We start from the raw sequence: 19,046 nt of genomic DNA on the forward strand, positions 1-19,046 counted from the left end.
TTGTAACAGCATGCCGCCATAGACGGAAACACCTCCTAGGCAACACATGAGCCAATCACCACGCCCCTACGCCAGCCTGTACCCACCCACTCTGTGCCCTATATAAACCATGGTATGCGAATGCTCCCATTAAAATCTCCTGATGATTGAGGGTACCCCCCCTCATGAAACAGGCCTGTAGAGATGAAATAGTCTTGTGATTTTTTTTCCCACACATACATATATATGTATATATATATATATATATATATATATATATATGTTGGTGTACGTGCTGGTAGGGTTTTTTTTCTGCCATACAGCTTTTATTTTGTCTGCCTTGTTCCTAATAAAAAGACCTAAACTTGCACGTCGCTTTACCTTTCACTGCATCCTGGGGTTACGCCATGCAAGATCTTGACAACTTTTACCTTAATGAAGATTCTTGTGGGCAAAAATGTACCAACTCTGTACTTTGTTATGAGTTCTTCTTTGATTTCAGTAGTGTTTTCTCAACTTCTTCATCAAAATGCTGTCACATGCAATTTTCTTTGGCCCCAAATGTGGATTATTTTGCAGTGGTACTCAATAAAAAGTCTGTCCAGACTAACTCAATAAAGTTGACATGAGGGGTTGGCATCCACAACTGGTACCCGTCTCATAGCCCAGCACTATGACTAGCATGTGCCAATTATGTTATGACATGATAAGCACATGTGACAGATAATTGAGTTTTTAGATGGGTTGGTGAATGTTCTAAATGCGGCCCAGGGGCCATTTGCGGCCAGCAGTAATTTTTTTTACAGCTCGCGGCACATTCTAACAAAAAAAAATAAAAATACAAAAAAACTACATTGAACAATTTTGAATAAAAGAGCAAACAGGTGAAATATAATGAGAAAAAGTTGTAATGTTGACTTTAATAACACAAACCTGCCATGCAAGCTGTTTTTTTTTTTTTTCTTTGTTTATTTTTCTTTTGTCATTACTCAAAAAATAATAATGAATCAAAATCAATGTTGTTATGGATTATTGACTTATTCAAGGCTCCAGTAACTTTACATCAAAAATTCCACTTTGAAATATGTTTTGGGGAAAATATTGCATATTTTGTGTTTCCTATAAAAAAAAGTTTTCTTTGACAATAAGGGCATAAAACAATAAGCGAAAAAATAATAAAATTAAAGAAGTAATAATAAAAACGTATTGATGGATAGATCCAAAGTTGGTCTTAAGAGACTTAAGTGTTGAAAGTAAAAATCATTAAATAAATGTATGACTTGTTTTTAACGCTTATATGAGTGGGGCTCTTTTGGATACCCAAGAATTTTAGTTAGATTTTTTTTTTTTTCAATGTCATTGCTCAAAAAATCCTTCTTCGTTCGCTTATCCGAGGTCGGGTCGCGGGGGCAGCAGCCGAAGCAGAGAAGCCCAGACTTCCCTCTCCCCAGCCACTGCGTCCAGCTCCTGCCGAGGGATCCCGAGGCATTCCCAGGCCAGCCGGGAGACATAGTTTTCCCAACGTGTCCTGGGTCTTTTCCGTGGCCTCCTACCGGTCTGACTTGTCCTAAGGGAGGTGTTTAGTTCGGGTGGCATCCTGACCAAATGCCCGAACCACCTCATCTGGCTCCTTTCGATGTGGAGGAGCAGCGGCTTTACTTTAAGCTCCTCCCGGATGACAGAGCTTCTCACCCTATCTCTAAGGGAGAACCACCCGCCAGAGTGGAAGAGAGTCCAGCCCCTCTTGAGAGTCCAGCCCCTCTTGAGAGAACTAGTTCAGAGCCCTTGCTGTGCGTCAAAGTAAGTCCGACTATATCTAGCCGGAACTTCTCCACATCGTGCACTAGTTCAGGCTCCTTCCCCCCCTGCAAAGTGACGTTCCACGTCCCAAGAGCTAGCTTATGTCGCCGAGGATTGGACCGCCAAGTGCCCAGCCTTCGGCTTCCTCCCAGCTGACATTGCACCTGACCCCCCTCCCATGAGTGGTGAGCCCATTGGAGGGGCGACGACCCTGCCTCTTCAGGCTGTGCACTCGCCATCGTGCCCCACCTCCAGGCCTGGCTCCAGAGGGGGGCCCCGGTGACCCGCGTCCGGGCGAGGGAAATCTTGGTCCTTGTTCTTTCATTTCCATAAAGGTCTTCAAGCTGCTCTTTGTCTGATCCTTCACCAGGACCCGTTTGTCTTGGGAGACCTTACCAGGGGGCATAGAAGCCCCCGGACAACATAGCTCCTAAGATCAAAAAATATTAATTAAAATCAATGGTGTTGTGAATTATTGACCTATTTAAAGTTCCAATTACTTCACATCTAATATTCCTCTTTAAAAAAACTTTTGTGGGTAAAAAATGCAAAAAAAAAATATTGTGTTTTAAAAAAAAAATGTTTTCCATACAATTTGAAAACAAAAATATTTTAACTTTATATCAACAAATAGACTTGAAGTTGATCTAGATATTTACTGTAAGTGTTGAATTAAAAGAAAAAACTAAAAAAAAAATATATATATATATATATATATCCATCCATCCATTTTCTACCGCTTGTCCCTATACACACACACATATATATATATATATATATATATATATATATATATATATATATATATATATATATATATATATATATATATATATATGTATATCCATTATCTACCGCTTGTCCCTTTCAGCGTTGCGGGTGTGGCTGGAGCCTTTATTCCGGCTGCATACGGGTGGAAGGCGGGGTACGCCCTGGACAAGTTGCCACCTCATTGCAGGGCCAACACAGATAGGCAGACAGCATTCACACTCACATTCACACACTAGGGCCAATTTAATGTATATGTTTGATTTACTTTTACATTTTTTATGACTGAGAACCTTTTGGTTAAAAAAAAAATGTATATACTGTATTGATTTTAATAGTGAAAAATACCAAAAGAGCCCCTGCATACTAAAATGTTTCAGTGTGCAGCCCTCATGGGAAAATGTTGCTCTTCTAATGCCAGCAACATCTACCAGTCAGGTGGTCGGTCAGTAATGGTTTGAGGAGACATGTCGACAGAAGGCTGCATACACTTGATGTTGTAGCCAGACTGCTGATAAAAGAGAGTTCTTTACACCTTTTGTTAAAACCATACACTGGTGCATAGGGTTCCTGTGGGAGTGTCCTAAAGGATGAATGTATCAATACTATTGACTGACCTTTCCCAGGCCTGTATTGAATTGAGCACCTCAAAGACTTAATTTATCAATCAATCAATCAATCTTTATTTATATAGCCCTAAATCACAAGTGTCTCAAAGGGCTGCACAAGCCACAACGACATCCTCGGTACAAAGCCCACATACGGGCAAGGAAAAACTCACCCCAGTGGGACGTCGATGTGAATGACTATGAGAAACCTTGGAGAGGACCGCATATGTGGGTAACCCCCCCCCCCCTCTAGGGGAGACCGAAAGCAATGGATGTCGAGTGGGTCTGACATAATATTGTGAGAGTCCAGTCCATAGTGGATCCAACATAATAGTAAGAGTCCAGTCCATAGTGGGGCCAGCAGGACACCATCCCGAGCGGAGACGGGTCAGCAGCGCAGAGATGTTCCCTGCCGATGCACAGGCGAGCGGTCCACCCCGGGTCCCGACTCTGGACAGCCAGCACTTCATCCATGGCCACCGGACCTGTGCCCCCCCCCCCCCCCCCCTCAAGGAAAAGGGGAGCAGAGGAGAAAATAAAAGAAACGGCAGATCAACTGGTCTAACAGGGGGGCTATTTAAAGGCTAAAGTATACAAATGAGTTTTAAGATGGGACTTAAATGCTTCTACTGAGGTAGCATCTCTAATTGTTACCGGGAGGGCATTCCATAGTACTGGAGCCCGAATAGAAAACGCTCTATAGCCCGCAGACTTTTTTTGGGCTCTGGGAATCACTAATAAGCCGGAGTTCTTTGAACGCAGATTTCTTGCCGGGACATATGGTACAATGCAATCGACAAGATAATTTATTGTTACCGCCACATTGCGTCACAAACACTGAAGGAGCTGCCTGATGCCCTGATCCCGGATGATTAACTGTTTTATTATCAGAACCATGCTCACATGATTGGGAGTGCAGACAGACATTGAGCCAGAGAGCATATGCACCATATTGAGCCAAAGTTGTATCAATGATATTCACAGAAGTTGGACATTTTGTGATCAATTATTTTTCTGATTTAGAAAATATCATTTTGAAACCATACATCAGAAGTTAAATTATTTTGTTTTTTATTGATCAATCGTATGTTATCGGCTCACCACAAATTGCACTATTTGTAATCAATAAAGCTTTTTCAGCTGAAAAGTCAAGCAATAAATATGCTTTGAGATCAATGTATTACTTTTGGATGATATGTGAATTTGGCTCAAAACCGCATATAGACAGCAGATTTCTTGAAAATAATATTTTGTAATTGCCAAAGGTATTACTGTCAGATATTTACTGTTTTCCACAGTACCGTCATTTCCGACAGTTTTGAATGTAGCAAGAAAATCAAGTCGTGACGTCATTCACTTTGCGACCTGCACTTCCTTGTTCCTTCCTTCTCGGAGCCGTTTTGTTTTCCGTGAAACTATGAAGTATACACGTTTTTAAACCGGCAGCTGTAGAACGGCTCTCTCTTTTAAGTTGAAAAAAATGATTAAGACGGAAAAGATTTTGCATTTAAAGACCAGTCGTGGGCGAAAGGTCCGTGTGGTCCGCGAACATTACGTGAGGGAGAGAGTTCCATGCTTCAGCGCTCTGTGCCTGGATAGCTGTGACAACGGTAAATGTCATGTAAACACAAACAGGCTGTCATTTATGCCACAATTACCACACTGAAGATAACATGTTAAAGTATATCAGTAAAACGTTTACTACAGACAGCCTTAGATAGACCAAGTTACCGAAAGAGCCCCGTTTAAATAAACTGAAACTGAACTGAAAGTGCTATTGTTCACGTGTTTGGTGATTATCAGACACAAGAGGGAAATAACACCTCCAAAAAAGGCTCAAACAATTGTTACCTATATTTATGAGGTGTTATTTCCCTCTTGTGTCTGATAATCATCAAACACGTGAACAATAGCACGTTTGTAAAAACATCCTTATGCAAATGTACAAATTAATAACAGCAGTAGCCCTTTATTAGTAATAGTTCAGTTCAGTTTCAGTTTTTTTCGAACATGCATACGATACAGGCCCGGCCCTAACCAATCTGGCGCCCTAGGCAAGATTTTAGGTGGCGCCCCCCCACATCGGCAGTGAAGTGTATATACCGGTACTCACAAGAACCCGAATAGCTTTGTCTTTGACCTTTTTTTTTTTTACTTACAACTACAGGTAAAAGCCAGTAAATTAGAATATTTTGAAAAACTTGATTTATTTCAGTAATTGCATTCAAAAGGTGTAACTTGTACATTATATTTATTCATTGCACACAGACTGATGCATTCAAATGTTTATTTCATTTAATTTTGATGATTTGAAGTGGCAACAAATGAAAATCCAAAATTCCGTGTGTCACAAAATTTGAATATTACTTAAGGCTAATACAAAAAAGGGATTTTTAGAAATGTTGGCCAACTGAAAAGTATGAAAATGAAAAATATGAGCATGTACAATACTCAATACTTGGTTGGAGCTCCTTTTGCCTCAATTACTGCGTTAATGCGGCGTGGCATGGAGTCGATGAGTTTCTGGCACTGCTCAGGTGTTATGAGAGCCCAGGTTGCTCTGATAGTGGCCTTCAACTCTTCTGCGTTTTTGGGTCTGGCATTCTGCATCTTCCTTTTCACAATACCCCACAGATTTTCTATGGGGCTAAGGTCAGGGGAGTTGGCGGGCCAATTTAGAACAGAAATACCATGGTCCGTAAACCAGGCACGGATAGATTTTGCGCTGTGTGCAGGCGCCAAGTCCTGTTGGAACTTGAAATCTCCATCTCCATAGAGCAGGTCAGCAGCAGGAAGCATGAAGTGCTCTAAAACTTGCTGGTAGACGGCTGCGTTGACCCTGGATCTCAGGAAACAGAGTGGACCGACACCAGCAGATGACATGGCACCCCAAACCATCACTGATGGTGGAAACTTTACACTAGACTTCAGGCAACGTGGATCCTGTGCCTCTCCTGTCTTCCTCCAGACTCTGGGACCTCGATTTCCAAAGGAAATGCAAACCAAACCAACCCAAACCATCAGTGATGGTTTGGGGTGCCATGTCATCTGCTGGTGTCGGTCCACTCTGTTTCCTGAGATCCAGGGTCAACGCAGCCGTCTACCAGCAAGTTTTAGAGCACTTCATGCTTCCTGCTGCTGACCTGCTCTATGGAGATGGAGATTTCAAGTTCCAACAGGACTTGGCGCCTGCACACAGCGCAAAATCTATCCGTGCCTGGTTTACGGACCATGGTATTTCTGTTCTAAATTGGCCCGCCAACTCCCCTGACCTTAGCCCCATAGAAAATCTGTGGGGTATTGTGAAAAGGAAGATGCAGAATGCCAGACCCAAAAACGCAGAAGAGTTGAAGGCCACTATCAGAGCAACCTGGGCTCTCATAACACCTGAGCAGTGCCAGAAACTCATCGACTCCATGCCACGCCGCATTAACGCAGTAATTGAGGCAAAAGGAGCTCCAACCAAGTATTGAGTATTGTACATGCTCATATTTTTCATTTTCATACTTTTCAGTTGGCCAACATTTCTAAAAATCCCTTTTTTGTATTAGCCTTAAGTAATATTCTAATTTTGTGACACACGGAATTTTGGATTTTCATTTGTTGCCACTTCAAATCATCAAAATTAAATGAAATAAACATTTGAATGCATCAGTCTGTGTGCAATGAATAAATATAATGTACAAGTTACACCTTTTGAATGCAATTACTGAAATAAATCACGTTATTCAAAATATTCTAATTTACTGGCTTTTACCTGTATACCTAATATATAAAGGGGTGGAAAAGTGACTATTACCTGCAGGGCAAACATTAGCTAACCAGAAGACAATAACAATGTAAACAAAAAAACACCTGCTTGAGAGAGACCTAATACAAACATTTATATGCACGTACAACACTTAGAACTTTTAGCATATCAGTATGTGGAATTAAATTATGGAATAGATTAAGTAAAAAAGTTAAAAATTGTACTGATATGATCCAGTTTAAGAGGTTGTTCAAAATAATAGTGCTTACAGAGTACAAAGAAGAAGAATTATGAGAAATACTTTCATCCTTATTGAAAATAAGATATTCTTCATCTCAGTATGTTAATAATGACTGAATTAATTAATTAATTACATATTACAAAACTGTTGTATACTAACTCATAGATGTTATTTTATTATATAAAAAGGTCAGTAAATGATTCTATATATTTGTAAACGCTTTGAAGTGGGAAAGAGGTAGGATTAAATAAGCTTTGCTTCTTCCTACTCCTTTTCGAGCATGATGTAAAATGAAATGATATGAAATTGTGTGATGTATTATGATGTAAGTGTGTTCATGTTCGAAATAAACTAAAGAAAGAAAGAAATGTCCCTGAGGAATGTAAAGTGGGAGTACTGTAATTACCTAACGTTACATTATTATTTTCCATAACAATTTAGCCCCCTCCACAATATTAACCCGACGTTAAAACAGAACTAGCTATAAGCAATTGCCGAATCATGTAACATTAGCTTAATGCTAAAAAGCCAGGTTACTATCACATTCTGTAACAGACAAATAATTTCATGTAGGCTAACGTTACCTACCTGCTACCTCTGTTTTTTCTCGTTTCTCCTCCTCTTCTTTTCTCTTTTTTCTTCCCTGGGCACCTGACAGTTTTGGCATCTTGTGTTGATTTTTTGATGTGGGGACGTCCAAAAAGACAAACAAACAAACAATATTTCTATTAAATAGGCTTTACTTTGCATTTTAATTAACGTGGGATTATTTTTTGTATTTAGAAATAATAGTACCAACTTTTTTTCTTTTCTTTTTTTCTCCCAACATTTGTGGCACTGGCGTGGCGCCCCCTGATGGACGGCGCCCTTAGCATTTGCCTATACGGCCTATGCCACGGGCCGGCCCTGATACGATACAATGTAATGCATCACATATTTCCAGTTGTTTCATTACAGCATGTCTGAAAAGGAGTAGGAAGAAGCTGATCTTATTTAATCCTTCGTACCATAGCAATTGTATCCCATTTCCTTGTTCTCTTTAACAGAACAGTGAATAAATATAAAACATATCATAGTAAGTATACACATTTTAAATACATAAATAATCTTTATCTCAAAAGAAAAAATAAGGATTCAAGATGTTCATCATAATTACTGTTCTGTGTACTTTGTGAACGCTTGTAGTTTGAACAGTTTCTTAAACTGAATCATATTGGTGCTTTGTTTGATTTCTTTGATTAATACATTCCATAATTTAATTCCACATACGGATATGCTAAAGTTTTTAAGTGTTGTACAAGTATACAAATGTCTTAAATTAGATTGTCTTCTAAGGTTATATTTGTCTTTTGTTGAGAATAATTGTTGTACATTCTTGGGTAGCAGGTTATAGTTTGTGTGGTACATATTGTTAGCTGTTTGCAAATGCACCAAATTGTTGAATTTCAATATTTGTGATTCAATAAATAAAGGGTTTGTATGTTATCTACAGGTAAAAGCCAGTAAATTAGAATATTTTGAAAAACTTGATTTATTTCAGTAATTGCATTCAAAAGGTGTAACTTGTACATTATATTTATTCATTGCACACAGACTGATGCATTCAAATGTTTATTTCATTTAATTTTGATGATTTGAAGTGGCAACAAATGAAAATCCAAAATTCCGTGTGTCACTAAATTAGAATATTACTTAAGGCTAATACAAAAAAGGGATTTTTAGAAATGTTGGCCAATTGAAAAGTATGAAAATGAAAAATATGAGCATGTACAATACTCAATACTTGGTTGGAGCTCCTTTTGCCTCAATTACTGCGTTAATGCGGCGTGGCATGGAGTCGATGAGTTTCTGGCACTGCTCAGGTGTTATGAGAGCCCAGGTTGCTCTGATAGTGGCCTTCAACTCTTCTGCGTTTTTGGGTCTGGCATTCTGCATCTTCCTTTTCACAATACCCCACAGATTTTCTATGGGGCTAAGGTCAGGGGAGTTGGCGGGCCAATTTAGAACAGAAATACCATGGTCCGTAAACCAGGCACGGGTAGATTTTGCGCTGTGTGCAGGCGCCAAGTCCTGTTGGAACTTGAAATCTCCATCTCCATAGAGCAGGTCAGCAGCAGGAAGCATGAAGTGCTCTAAAACTTGCTGGTAGACGGCTGCGTTGACCCTGGATCTCAGGAAACAGAGTGGACCGACACCAGCAGATGACATGGCACCCCAAACCATCACTGATGGTGGAAACTTTACACTAGACTTCAGGCAACGTGGATCCTGTGCCTCTCCTGTCTTCCTCCAGACTCTGGGACCTCGATTTCAAAAGGAAATGCAAACCAAACCAACCCAAACCATTAGTGATGGTTTGGGGTGCCATGTCATCTGCTGGTGTCGGTCCACTCTGTTTCCTGAGATCCAGGGTCAACGCAGCCGTTTTGTGAATTTTGGATTTTCATTTGTTGCCACTTCAAATCATCAAAATTAAATGAAATAAACATTTGAATGCATCAGTCTGTGTGCAATGAATAAATATAATGTACAAGTTACACCTTTTGAATGCAATTACTGAAATAAATCACGTTATTCAAAATATTCTAATTTACTGGCTTTTACCTGTATACCTAATATATAAAGGGGTGGAAAAGTGACTATTACCTGCAGGGCAAACATTAGCTAACCAGAAGGCAATAACAATGTAAACAAAAAACACCTGCTTGAGAGAGACCTAATACAAACATTTATATGCACGTACAACACTTAGAACTTTTAGCATATCAGTATGTGGAATTAAATTATGGAATAGATGAAGTAAAAAAGTTAAAAATTGTACTGATATGATCCAGTTTAAGAGGTTGTTCAAAATAATAGTGCTTACAGAGTACAAAGAAGAAGAATTATGAGAAATACTTTCATCCTTATTGAAAATAAGATATTCTTCATCTCAGTATGTTAATAATGACTGAATTAATTAATTAATTACATATTACAAAACTGTTGTATACTAACTCATAGATGTTATTTTATTATATAAAAAGGTCAGTAAATGATTCTATATATTTGTAAACGCTTTGAAGTGGGAAAGAGGTAGGATTAAATAAGCTTTGCTTCTTCCTATTCCTTTTCGGGCATGATGTAAAATGAAATGATATGAAATTGTGTGATGTATTATGATGTAAGTGTGTTCATGTTCGAAATAAACTAAAGAAAGAAAGAAATGTTCCTGAGGAATGTAAAGTGGGAGTACTGTAATTACCTAATGTTACATTATTATTTTCCATAACAATTTAGCCCCCTCCACAATATTAACCCGACGTTAAAACAGAACTAGCTATAAGCAATTGCCGAATCATGTAACATTAGCTTAATGCTAAAAAGCCAGGTTACTATCACATTCTGTAACAGACAAATAATTTCATGTAGGCTAACGTTACCTACCTGCTACCTCTGTCTTTTCTCGTTTCTCCTCCTCTTCTTTTCTCTTTTTTCTTCCCTGGGCACCTGACAGTTTTGGCATCTTGTGTTGATTTTTTGATGTGGGGACGTCCAAAAAGACAAACAAACAAACAATATTTCTATTAAATAGGCTTTACTTTGCATTTTAATTAACGTGGGATTATTTTTTGTATTTAGAAATAATAGTACCAACTTTTTTTCTATTCTTTTTTTCTCCCAACATTTGTGGCACTGGCGTGGCGCCCCCTGATGGACGGCGCCCTTAGCATTTGCCTATACGGCCTATGCCACGGGCCGGCCCTGATACGATACAATGTAATGCATCACATATTTCCAGTTGTTTCATTACAGCATGTCTGAAAAGGAGTAGGAAGAAGCTGACCTTATTTAATCCTTCGTACCATAGCAATTGTATCCCATTTCCTTGTTCTCTTTAACAGAACAGTGAATAAATATAAAACATATCATAGTAAGTATACACATTTTAAATACATAAATAATCTTTATCTCAAAAGATAAAATAAGGATTCAAGATGTTCATCATAATTACTGTTCTGTGTACTTTGTGAACGCTTGTAGTTTGAACAGTTTCTTAAACTGAATCATATTGGTGCTTTGTTTGATTTCTTTGATTAATACATTCCATAATTTAATTCCACATACGGATATGCTAAAGTTTTTAAGTGTTGTACAAGTATACAAATGTCTTAAATTAGATTGTCTTCTAAGGTTATATTTGTCTTTTTTTATTGAGAATAATTGTTGTACATTCTTGGGTAGCAGGTTATAGTTTGTGTGGTACATATTGTTAGCTGTTTGCAAATGCACCAAATTGTTGAATTTCAATATTTGTGATTCAATAAATAAAGGGTTTGTATGTTATCTACAGGTAAAAGCCAGTAAATTAGAATATTTTGAAAAACTTGATTTATTTCAGTAATTGCATTCAAAAGGTGTAACTTGTACATTATATTTATTCATTGCACACAGACTGATGCATTCAAATGTTTATTTCATTTAATTTTGATGATTTGAAGTGGCAACAAATGAAAATCCAAAATTCCGTGTGTCACAAAATTAGAATATTACTTAAGGCTAATACAAAAAAGGGATTTTTAGAAATGTTGGCCAATTGAAAAGTATGAAAATGAAAAATATGAGCATGTACAATACTCAATACTTGGTTGCAGCTCCTTTTGCCTCAATTACTGCGTTAATGCGGCGTGGCATGGAGTCGATGAGTTTCTGGCACTGCTCAGGTGTTATGAGAGCCCAGGTTGCTCTGATAGTGGCCTTCAACTCTTCTGCGTTTTTGGGTCTGGCATTCTGCATCTTCCTTTTCACAATACCCCACAGATTTTCTATGGGGCTAAGGTCAGGGGAGTTGGCGGGCCAATTTAGAACAGAAATACCATGGTCCGTAAACCAGGCACGGGTAGATTTTGCGCTGTGTGCAGGCGCCAAGTCCTGTTGGAACTTGAAATCTCCATCTCCATAGAGCAGATCAGCAGCAGGAAGCATGAAGTGCTCTAAAACTTGCTGGTAGACGGCTGCGTTGACCCTGGATCTCAGGAAACAGAGTGGACCGACACCAGCAGATGACATGGCACCCCAAACCATCACCCAACCATGCACATTTTGCATTTCCTTTGGAAATCGAGGTCCCAGAGTCTGGAGGAAGACAGGAGAGGCACAGGATCCACGTTGCCTGAAGTCTAGTGTAAAGTTTCCACCATCAGTGATGGTTTGGGGTGCCATGTCATCTGCTGGTGTCGGTCCACTCTGTTTCCTGAGATCCAGGGTCAACGCAGCCGTCTACCAGCAAGTTTTAGAGCACTTCATGCTTCCTGCTGCTGACCTGCTCTATAGAGATGGAGATTTCAAGTTCCAACAGGACTTGGCGCCTGCACACAGCGCAAAATCTACCCATGCCTGGTTTACGGACCATGGTATTTCTGTTCTAAATTGGCCCGCCAACTCCCCTGACCTTAGCCCCATAGAAAATCTGTGGGGTATTGTGAAAAGGAAGATGCAGAATGCCAGACCCAAAAACGCAGAAGAGTTGAAGGCCACTATCAGAGCAACCTGGGCTCTCATAACACCTGAGCAGTGCCAGAAACTCATCGACTCCATGCCACGCCGCATTAACGCAGTAATTGAGGCAAAAGGAGCTCCAACCAAGTATTGAGTATTGTACATGCTCATATTTTTCATTTTCATACTTTTCAGTTGGCCAACATTTCTAAAAATCCCTTTTTTGTATTAGCCTTAAGTAATATTCTAATTTTGTGACACACAGAATTTTGGATTTTCATTTGTTGCCACTTCAAATCATCAAAATTAAATGAAATAAACATTTGAATGCATCAGTCTGTGTGCAATGAATAAATATAATGTACAAGTTACACCTTTTGAATGCAATTACTGAAATAAATCAAGTTTTTCAAAATATTCTAATTTACTGGCTTTTACCTGTATATCTATGTTGACATGCAGAGTTTCAAGCACTCCTTATTCTCTAGCGGGGGACTTTTCGAATGATGCTACAAATTAGCAGTAATGCTACTTTTTGTAGCAACGCTTTTGCCACATACTTGACATGTTACGGTTGTCTGTTCAACATCTTTCCGCTTGAAGCCAAACCACCGCCAGACGATGGACCCTGTGCTGTTTTTCTTGGGAATTAATTCTTCTTCCTTTATTTGTTACCAGATTTGCACCTTCTTTCTCTCGTAGTACCACTCGCACCGCACCGCTAGCACCACAGCTAACGTTACCTATGCTGCTACCTCTCTGCTCTGCGAGGGCGCATGAAGTTGCACGCGCGACAGTATGTGACGTATGTAAGAACGTGCGCTTGTTTTATGTCTCTGTGAGAAGGAGAGACAAGAAAGAGTGAGAAACGCATGCAGTGTAATGCCCGCAGCTAAAAGCAACTGCGTGAGAACGTATACTCGAATCTCATGATATAGTCATTTTCTATATCGCACAGAGACAAACCCGCAATATATCGAGTATATTCGATGTATCGCCCGGCCCTTTTTTTTACTAGTTTCTATTACTTGTTATCTTATATTTTGACTGCTCTTTTTTTGTGGTGTGGGGGATATGAGGAAAAGTATGTATTTAAGACTGAATACATAATATTTTACATTATTCTAGAGCAAACTATATTTTTACTGCCAAGTGTATAACAAATCCATGAAGAAAAATGTACCTTTTCATTCCACCAACATTCTTCTGAGCATCCCGCTCATCTAGCTAAGAAAATCCCTTAGGTCTAGCTTCCCTGATTGCCTGGCTAACTTCGGTTTTCTTCCTTGAAGTTTCAGCATTTCTCTCAAGCAGTTGTTTTGTGGGGTTGTGTGTGTTTTTGGCATTTGCAGCAATATCCTAACTTGACTCTCGCCAGATCCTTGTAGTTTACTGAGCTCCACACAAGGATCTGGGATCGAGGGCAATGCAAACTCCTTCAAGATAGCAAAATAAAACCGATCAGGATCGCCGGGCGGGATTTCATAGATGTGACGTAGCGCCTAAGCGACGGTTTGATTCAAACAACAATGGCGGCACGCAGCGAGGAGTCGTGTGCTGACATTGATTCTGCTACTGCAACTGATCTGTCGAATCTATCAAATATTAATTATTTAAAAGATGAACAGAGAACGGTTTTGAAGGCATTTATTGGTGGCAAGGATGTTTTGACTCTTCTTCCGACCAAGTTTGGCAAGAGCTTGATTTACCAAATCGCTACACTGGTGGTGAAGGAAATGGGACGAGTGGTCTCTCCTGAACGTTCAACAATTTCAAACCAAGTTCTGTTAGACGTTCGTCTAAGCTTTTTTCGTTGGCGACTTTGTGAAATATTTTTTTGCTGTTCCCAATGAAGCCTTTTATTCGCATATTTTCTTTGCAAAAACGACATCGATCGTCTACTGACATTGCTGCGTTGATTCAGTAAAGGTTATCTAACTTTTCGCTCTGTCGTTATCCAATATGTCGGCTGTTCTGTTTTGGATTTCCCAGCGTCGCTCTCATCAGCGTCACGGGTTTATTTCGATGTGAGTGGTTGAAGTAGCACGTCATTCAAGATAACGGACAAGTCAAATCAAATCAAATCAACTTTATTTATAGAGCACATTTAAAATTTACCACAGGGGTAGCCAAAGTGCTGTACAATGATACAATGAGCAGGTTAAAAGATAAAACGAGTACCGAGCAAACACAACACAACACAAACAGAACACGATAAAAAATAAATAATTAAAATAGAATTAATAAAAACATAAAAACATAAAAACAGGATCACAGCAGGTGTATTATGGGGCGCCATTGCAGGATGGATATCACTCAGTGTTAAAAGCCATGGAATAAAAGTATGTTTTTAAGAGAGATTTAAAAACAGGAAGAGAGGAGGCTTGTCTAACACTCAGGGGTAGGTCGTTCCAGAGCTTGGGAGCAGCAACGGCGAAAGCTCTGTCACCTCTAAGCTTCAGCCTTGTGTCAGGGACCGTCAACAGCAGCTGATCGGCTGATCTTAAGGATCGGGTGGGGCAGTAAGGCTGAAGGAGGTCGGAGAGATAGGTTGGCGCGAGGTTGTTTAGACATTTAAAAACAAATAAAAGGAGTTTAAAATGTATTCGGTAACGCACAGGGAGCCAGTGAAGGGACGCTAAAATAGGGGTGATGTGCTCACGTAGTGTAGTGGTTTATCCAATCATATACAATGATTTTTTTACAAGGCCCCGCCTTCTGAAATACATCTCCTATTGAGAAATCCCAGATCCTTGTATGGAGCTCAGCGAACTGCAAGGATCTGGCGAGAGTCAGGTTAGCAATATCCCATCACATGTAATATATTGTGCTTTTGGTTTTGGATCATTTCTGTGTTTGAAATGTTTGGACGATACCCTGTCGGCCACCACATGTGAATGCAACACAGGCGAAGAGCGCTGTGATGCGGTGCAATTCTGCACCACAGCAAAGTTTAACTCCACCGATATTGTTAAGTTATTACCTAAAACTTGAGTATTATTACGTTTGTACGGGCAAAAATGCAACTCTTCTAAATCCAATCCACCTTTCACACAGGTGACAAGGTGTTGCCAAAGGATTTGACACACTATGTGGTGCCTGATGTTGGGGTCGTGGTCGATTACTTGGAGATCTTGGAGTTAAGAGAGGTACAGGGCATCATCTTCACCCAGACAGCCTGCCAGGCTGTACAGCACAGCAAAGGACGCAGGTACATACACTTTATTATTTTCCAAACCAAGTATTGCTTTTATTTTTCTGTACATCCTGTACATAGTCTTAAAGGCCTACTGAAACCCACTACTACCGACCACGCAGTCTGATAGTTTATATATCAATGATGAAATCTTAACATTGCAACACATGCCAATACGGCCGGGTTAGTTTACTAAAGTGCAATTTAAAATTTCGCGCGACATATCCTGCTGAAAACGTCTCGGTATGATGACGTCAGCGTGTGACGTCGCGGAGTGTGGAGGACATTTTGAGACAGCATGATGGCCAGCTATTAAGTCGTCTGTTTCATCGCAAAATTCCACAGTATTCTGGACATCTGTGTTGGTGAATCTTTTGCAATTTGTTCAATGAACAATGGAGACAGCAAAGAAGAAAGCTGTAGGAGGGAAGCGGTGTATTGCGGCCGACTTTAGCAACACAAACACGGCCGGCGTTTCATTGTTTACATTCCCGAAAGATGACAGTCAATCTTTACCATTGGCCTGTGGAGAACTGGGACAACAGAGACTCTTACCAGGAGGACTTTGAGTTGGATACACAGACACGGTGCTGTGAGTACGTTTCCAAACATTTGATCGCTTGCCCGTACGTGCATGCCGCTATGTGCATGTCATGTAAATAATTCAATGTATACACCCTGATGGTTATCTTGTGTGATGACTGTATTATGATGATAGTATATATGATAGTATATATCTGTATCATGAATCAATTTAAGTGGACCCCGACTTAAACAAGTTGAAAAACTTATTCGGGTGTTACCATTTAGTGGTCAATTGTACGGAATATGTACTTCACTGTGCAACCTACTAATAAAAGTCTCACGTATGTAACTTTGGGGACTTTGGGGAAATATATGTGCTGTACGAACTTTGGGGAGGTGAACGGTACTTTGGGCTGTGGGATTGAGTGTGTTGTGCAGGTGTTTGAGTTGTATTGGCGGGTTATATGGACGAGAGGGGGGAGGTTTTTGTTATGTGGGATTAATTTGTGGCATATTAAATATAAGCCTGGTTGTGTTGTGGCTAATAGAGTATATATATGTCTTGTGTTTATTTACTGTTTTAGTCATTCCCAGCTGAATATCAGGTCCCACCCGCCTCTCACAGCATCTTCCCTATCTGAATCGCTCCCACTGCCCTCTAGTCCTTCACTCTCACTTTCCTCATCCACAAATCTTTCATCCTCGCTCAAATTAATGGGGAAATCGTCGCTTTTTCGGTCCGAATCGCTCTCGCTGCTGGTGGCCATGATTGTAAACAATGCGCAGATGTGAGGAGCTCCACAACCTGTGACGTCACGCTACTCGTCTGCTACTTCCGGTACAGGCAAGGCTTTTTTATCAGCGACCAAAAGTTGCGAACTTTATCGTCGATGTTCTCTACTAAATCCTTCCAGCAAAAATATGGCAATATCGTGAGTTGATCAAGTATGACACATAGAATGGATCTGCTATCCCCGTTTAAATAAGAAAATCACATTTCAGTAGGCCTTTAAAGCCAAAGTCTTCAGCTAAAATTGACTAAGGTCAGTTGATTAAAACTTTAATCACTGTAAAGGTCCAAATGTCATATAACCCTAAATAATATCAAACAAACTGACCTATATTATATCATTAGTTATGATACTGCACATCTCTTGATTGTTTTAATAATATTTATTAACACAATGAACTTGGCACCTACATCGAGACTTAAAGAAAATCGGACCACATTTCTTATCAATAAAGGTGCAGCTTATGCTTTTCTGCGATTTTTAACAAACCTTTGAAAAAAATGAAAATCCCTCAAATACCAAAAGCTGTGCATTGTCTTTTACATCTGTACTCCAGTTAATGGCTAAGGATACACATTCAGCGCTCCGAACACGGGCATCAAGCTGCAACACTACATCTTCTGTTAAAGTTTCTCATTTTCTTGTTATTGTTGTAGCGGACATTAGGATTTGTCACACATTTCCTCTTTTTGTTTACCTTCAAGGTCTCAACAGCAACATTCAAGCACTCTTACACAATTCTGCTGTCACTGAAAGACATTTTGTGTTGCACCAAAATCTATCCAATCCGAGATGAAAACTTGTGACTCTTGTACATCTTTCATAGTGGGCTCTAAGCTCATTGTTGTTGTTTTTTGCGTACTTAAGAATTCTCTATGTTTGTGTACGTTTTATTGTGAAGCATTTTGTTTGACAATGTCACTTCTGCTTCCTTTCTTAGTTGTGTTACTTGCGTTAAGTTGTTTTCTCTCCGCTGCTTTCAATCGGTGCCCTGAGTTTTCATTGCAGTTGTTCGCAACATAAAAGCAATATTTCAAAACATTTCAACAATGTACATTTGCGACTTGTAGGCGTTTCATTAAAGGGTTGCATCATGAGCCTTAATTCTCGTAAAATCTCGTCCCGCGAGACTCCACTTTGAGGAAGATGGACGCTTTGCGATCCCATGGTTTTGGAGCTGTGATTACAATTTCAGCCACAGCTGTTGCCGTGGTTGTCAATAGAAGACAAAGGCAGCGTATGTATGTATGTATATATACAGTATATATATATATATATATATATATATATATGTATATATTTATATATATATATATATACATATGTATGTATGTATACATACATTAGGGGTGGAACGGTACGTGTATTTGAATTGAACCGTTTCGGTACGGGGGCTTCGGTTCGGTTTGGAGGTGTACCGAACGAGTTTCCACACGGACATATTAAGGAGCGTACTGCACGTTGTGTAAACGATGCACACTGAGGCACAACACACGGCATGCTAGCAGCTAACGGGCTGACCATAGACTGACCATACGTCCTCTTTTCACCGGACATGTCCTCTTTTGCGGAGCTGTCCGGGCGGAGTTTCTTAAATGCCTCAAATTTCCGGCATTTTGAGTTAGGGTTGCGTGTATTTTCAATGTACGTTCAGGGTTAAGAAGGGGTTAAAAACAAAACAAATTGTGCGCGCAGCAGCATTCGTGAGGGAGGGGCAGAGACAGAGAGAGCGAGAGAGTTATGATAAACGCGCATGCGTCGCCAGGCTCTGCTTTTTATCCATAGATTTATCAGATTAAATTTTTCATTATCTATAGCAGGGGTGTCAAAAATGTGCCCCGGAGGCCATTTGCGCCCCACAGCTAATGTTTTAAAGGCCCACGGCACATTCTAAAAATACTATTAAAAT

General features: G+C 39.8%; 1 protein-coding gene across 1 annotated transcript in view; it reads left to right on the forward strand.

Annotated features, from left to right (window-relative positions):
- The first annotated feature begins 4,528 nt into the window (after positions 1-4,528).
- Positions 4,529-19,046, forward strand: part of dis3l (DIS3 like exosome 3'-5' exoribonuclease) — a 74,860-nt gene continuing 60,342 nt past the window's right edge. The window contains exons 1-2 of the mRNA XM_061975175.1: positions 4,529-4,765; positions 15,683-15,836. Of these exons, the coding sequence (XP_061831159.1) occupies positions 4,636-4,765; positions 15,683-15,836 (284 nt within the window). The 5' untranslated portion in view covers positions 4,529-4,635. The remainder of the gene's footprint in view (positions 4,766-15,682; positions 15,837-19,046) is intronic.

This window comes from Nerophis lumbriciformis, linkage group LG15, assembly GCF_033978685.3.
Source record: "Nerophis lumbriciformis linkage group LG15, RoL_Nlum_v2.1, whole genome shotgun sequence".
In the NCBI taxonomy this organism is placed as follows: domain Eukaryota; kingdom Metazoa; phylum Chordata; class Actinopteri; order Syngnathiformes; family Syngnathidae; genus Nerophis; species Nerophis lumbriciformis.